The sequence below is a fragment of the Helianthus annuus genome, chromosome 17 (genome assembly GCF_002127325.2).
Source record: "Helianthus annuus cultivar XRQ/B chromosome 17, HanXRQr2.0-SUNRISE, whole genome shotgun sequence".
In the NCBI taxonomy this organism is placed as follows: Eukaryota; Viridiplantae; Streptophyta; class Magnoliopsida; order Asterales; family Asteraceae; genus Helianthus; species Helianthus annuus.
The window spans coordinates 55516725-55520102 of NC_035449.2; the positions used below are offsets into that span (position 1 = coordinate 55516725).

Sequence of the window (3378 nt, forward strand, 5' to 3'; positions counted from 1 at the left end):
TACCAGCATTCGGTATATCAATCGAAAGAGTAAACTAAAAATTAAATTCATGAATCAGTTCTTTTCGTCAGCACTTTCAATAGCTTACGATAATAATAACACTTTATTTTGAATAAAACTCTATTTTCAACATTGTTTAGGCGGACCTTAATGAAATTTATGCTAGAAACCATAAAAATAAATACCACTACTGAAGTTGTTTGGACAGTGAGTGAATGTGGTGTGTGTCAGTGTGATGACAGTAACTTTATTACGTCCTTGTAAAAAATAAGTAAAACCAGAAAACTTAGCCATATAACTATGATAAAAATAATAACTGTGGCAATCAAAATAATATGTGTGGGGTTTGTCACGTTTTATTAAGTTTATAGTGGCGGTACAAGTAAGGAAATTTTGGAAGTTCAATTCCCACACTATTTGTGGTTGGGATTAAATATAATACATCACCATTAAAATCATCACTCGTATAGTGTGGGATTTGAAAATCTTGGTGTCGGGATTGCAATGAGAGCTACCTTCTTTTTCATCACAATGCCAAACTTTTCAGACAGATCATGTTTTTCTCCTTCGCCCAATTTCCAATCAAATGAATGAATAATGGATCCAACTAAAAACATAAACATCCGCTCTGCCATAGCAATCCCTACACAAATCCTTCGCCCAGACCCAAACGGGATATAACTTAAGTCGTTACCAGTATGATCCCACTTCCAATCCAAGAACCTTTCAGGTTGAAATTCCAATGGGTTATCCCAAATGGTAGGGTCTCTATGTATTGCCCACACATTCACAAACACCCGAGCGCCTTTGGGGACCGTGTAGCCGCCAATCACACATGACTCACTCGGACAATGAGGGACCAAGAGGGGAAGTATAGCATGAAATCGAAGAGTTTCTTTCATGATAGCATATAGGTAGGGTAGATTGCTAATGTGGGATTCTTCAACTATGTTGTCTTTTCCGACGACAGTCTCTAATTCTTTTTGGGCTTTCCTGAGGATTTCGGGGTGGCTCATCATCTCGGCCAAGGCAAACTCAATTGTATTTGAGGTTGTATCACTCCCTCCAACCACCATATCCTGAAAAGATAAAAAAAATAAGGAATATTGGATTATAATAATCTCAACTATTCGCCGTTGACAGCCAATAGTCCCAACTTCAAAAATAACTATTGGCAGTCCCAATTGTTAACATATTGGCCTCCAGTGGCCTCTGACTAACAGAACCCTAACGCCATTAGTCTCTATCGCTGGAAAAACATTTTTTTCGCCGGAAAACTCAACATTTTTGTCCCAAACCTCTTTCTAATCTTATTACGGAACTTTAGTAACCTATTTCTAGTAAAAGCCCCAATTATTGAAGTCGCCGAAAAACTTTTTTTTTTGCGGAAAACTTCTTTTTGGCCAGAAAGCTCAATTTTTTGGCTGGAAAACTCAACATTTTTGTCTCAAACCTCATTCTAACCTTGGATCGAACCTTTAGAAACCTTTTTCTGGCCAAAAACGATTTTCTAAAAACCGGAGACTAACGGCGTTAGCATTCTGTTCTTTTATTATTATCTAACATAGTGGGTCAAGTTATTCTACAAAGGCTTCTAATTGTAAGAAGTGTAAGAAGGATTTATAGAGTGACAAGTGTCCAATAAGCTAAAACTAAACCCATTACATCACCACCAAAAACCTAAACACCCACCCCCACCCCACCACCACCCAAAAACCTAAACCCCCCCCCCCCCTCCCCCGGGCAAAAAAAAAAACAAAAGAAAAACTATACCTCACCAAAAAACCCCCCTAAAAACCTAAAAAAACCTAACCCCCCCCCCCCCCCCAAAAAAAAAAAAAAATAATCTAAAAAAAACTAAACACTCACCCCCACCACCACCCAAAAACCTAAACCCCCACCCCCTCGGCAAAAAAAAAAAAAAAAAAAAATTGGGGTGGGTGATGTGGTGGTGGATGTTTAAGGTTTTTTTTTTTTTTTTTTTTTTTATAGTGGAGTTTTTTTGTCTAGTGGGTTTTTTAGGTTATTGGACACTTGTCACTCTATAAATTCTTATTACATTTCTTATAATTAGAATCCTTTCTATTTCATCCTAATCCCTGACATAGTATTTGGTATTTACCATAAGCACGGCTTTGAGATGAGAGATGGTGAATGGTGGGTTGGAATCTCCACGGTCTTTAAGTTGTAACAAAAACCGCAAAAAATCCTTGTTTTCATCCCCACCCATTTTCCTCCTTTGATCAATCATTTTCTCAAAAATCCCATCAAATCTCTTCGCCAATACTTTCATATTCTTTTTAACTCCTTGCAGATCAAACCGTGCCAAAACAGGATAAAAATCCGACAAGTTAGGCATCCCCAAGTATCCGGTCAACTCACTTATCAGTTGTCGAAAATCTGCGCCTACTCTCTCCCTATCTTCAGGCTTTACGGTGCCACCCCACATCATTCCGGTAATCACATTCAACACCGTCAAAAACATCTGTTCCCCAATGTTCACCGGCGACCCGACATTATTGTACAAGTATTTCACGGTGTTCCTGACCTCTTTCCGGCGTAGTGAGTAAAGCGAATCCAAAACTTGGGTACCAAGCATTTCACGAACGCAGATCTTTCTCAACATCCGCCACTGATCGCCATAAGGGGTCCAAAGGATATCGTTTCCACCGTATGTTGCCTCTAACCCCGCAACCGGAACATCTCGGTTGGCAAAGATTGTATCGTTTTGTTTCAGCACCTCACGGGCCAACTCCGGAGAGGTGATGAGAATACCCAGCTTTTTACCCAGCCAGAGCCTCGAAATCGGGCCGTATGTTTTAGCTACTGCGGCAAAGTAGGTGTGGAGTTCGGGTTCGAGAGATAATAGGTTTCCGACGAGTGGTAGAGGTCGTGGGCCGGGTGGCAGTGGTGGGTCGGAAGGTTTTGATGTTAACATCCATACAAGAAACAATACAGAAAGGAGAGTGGTGATTATGAGAATGGTGGTTGTAACCTCTCCGTCTATATTGCCGTTTCCCCACCACCCTGATAAGGTGGCCAAGACTAGTTTTAACATATTTGCGGTAAGGACAGAGAAGTCAGACTGAATTTGATGATGAAGAAAAATGAATGTGAGTCGTAAAAGTTGTGTAGAAGAACGATATATATATATATATATTGCTTGTTTAGCGATCACATGTGTTTTGCAAGTTGCAACCTAATCTATGTCTAGTATTATATATTATACCATTAATTACACGTATTAATAGGTTGAACAAAAAAAATTCAATTTTAATTTTAACTTTTTTATAACCAATAGAGTTAAGAGTAAATTGCACAAAAAATCCTTTATCTTTCATCAAACTTGCAGATTTCATTCTTAATGTTTAAAACTTG

At 39.0% G+C, this 3378-nt stretch overlaps 1 protein-coding gene across 1 annotated transcript; it reads right to left on the bottom strand.

Moving 5' to 3' along the window:
- Positions 1-277: 277 nt before the first annotated feature.
- LOC110922802 (labd-13Z-ene-9,15,16-triol synthase, chloroplastic) lies at positions 278-3132 on the bottom strand. Its single transcript, XM_022166997.2, has 2 exons — positions 2123-3132; positions 278-1079 (listed from the first exon to the last, which is right to left on the bottom strand). Exons 1-2 carry the CDS (start codon positions 3056-3058, stop codon positions 459-461), a joined length of 1557 nt encoding a protein of 518 aa, XP_022022689.1. The 5' UTR covers positions 3059-3132; the 3' UTR covers positions 278-458.
- Positions 3133-3378: the final 246 nt, after the last annotated feature.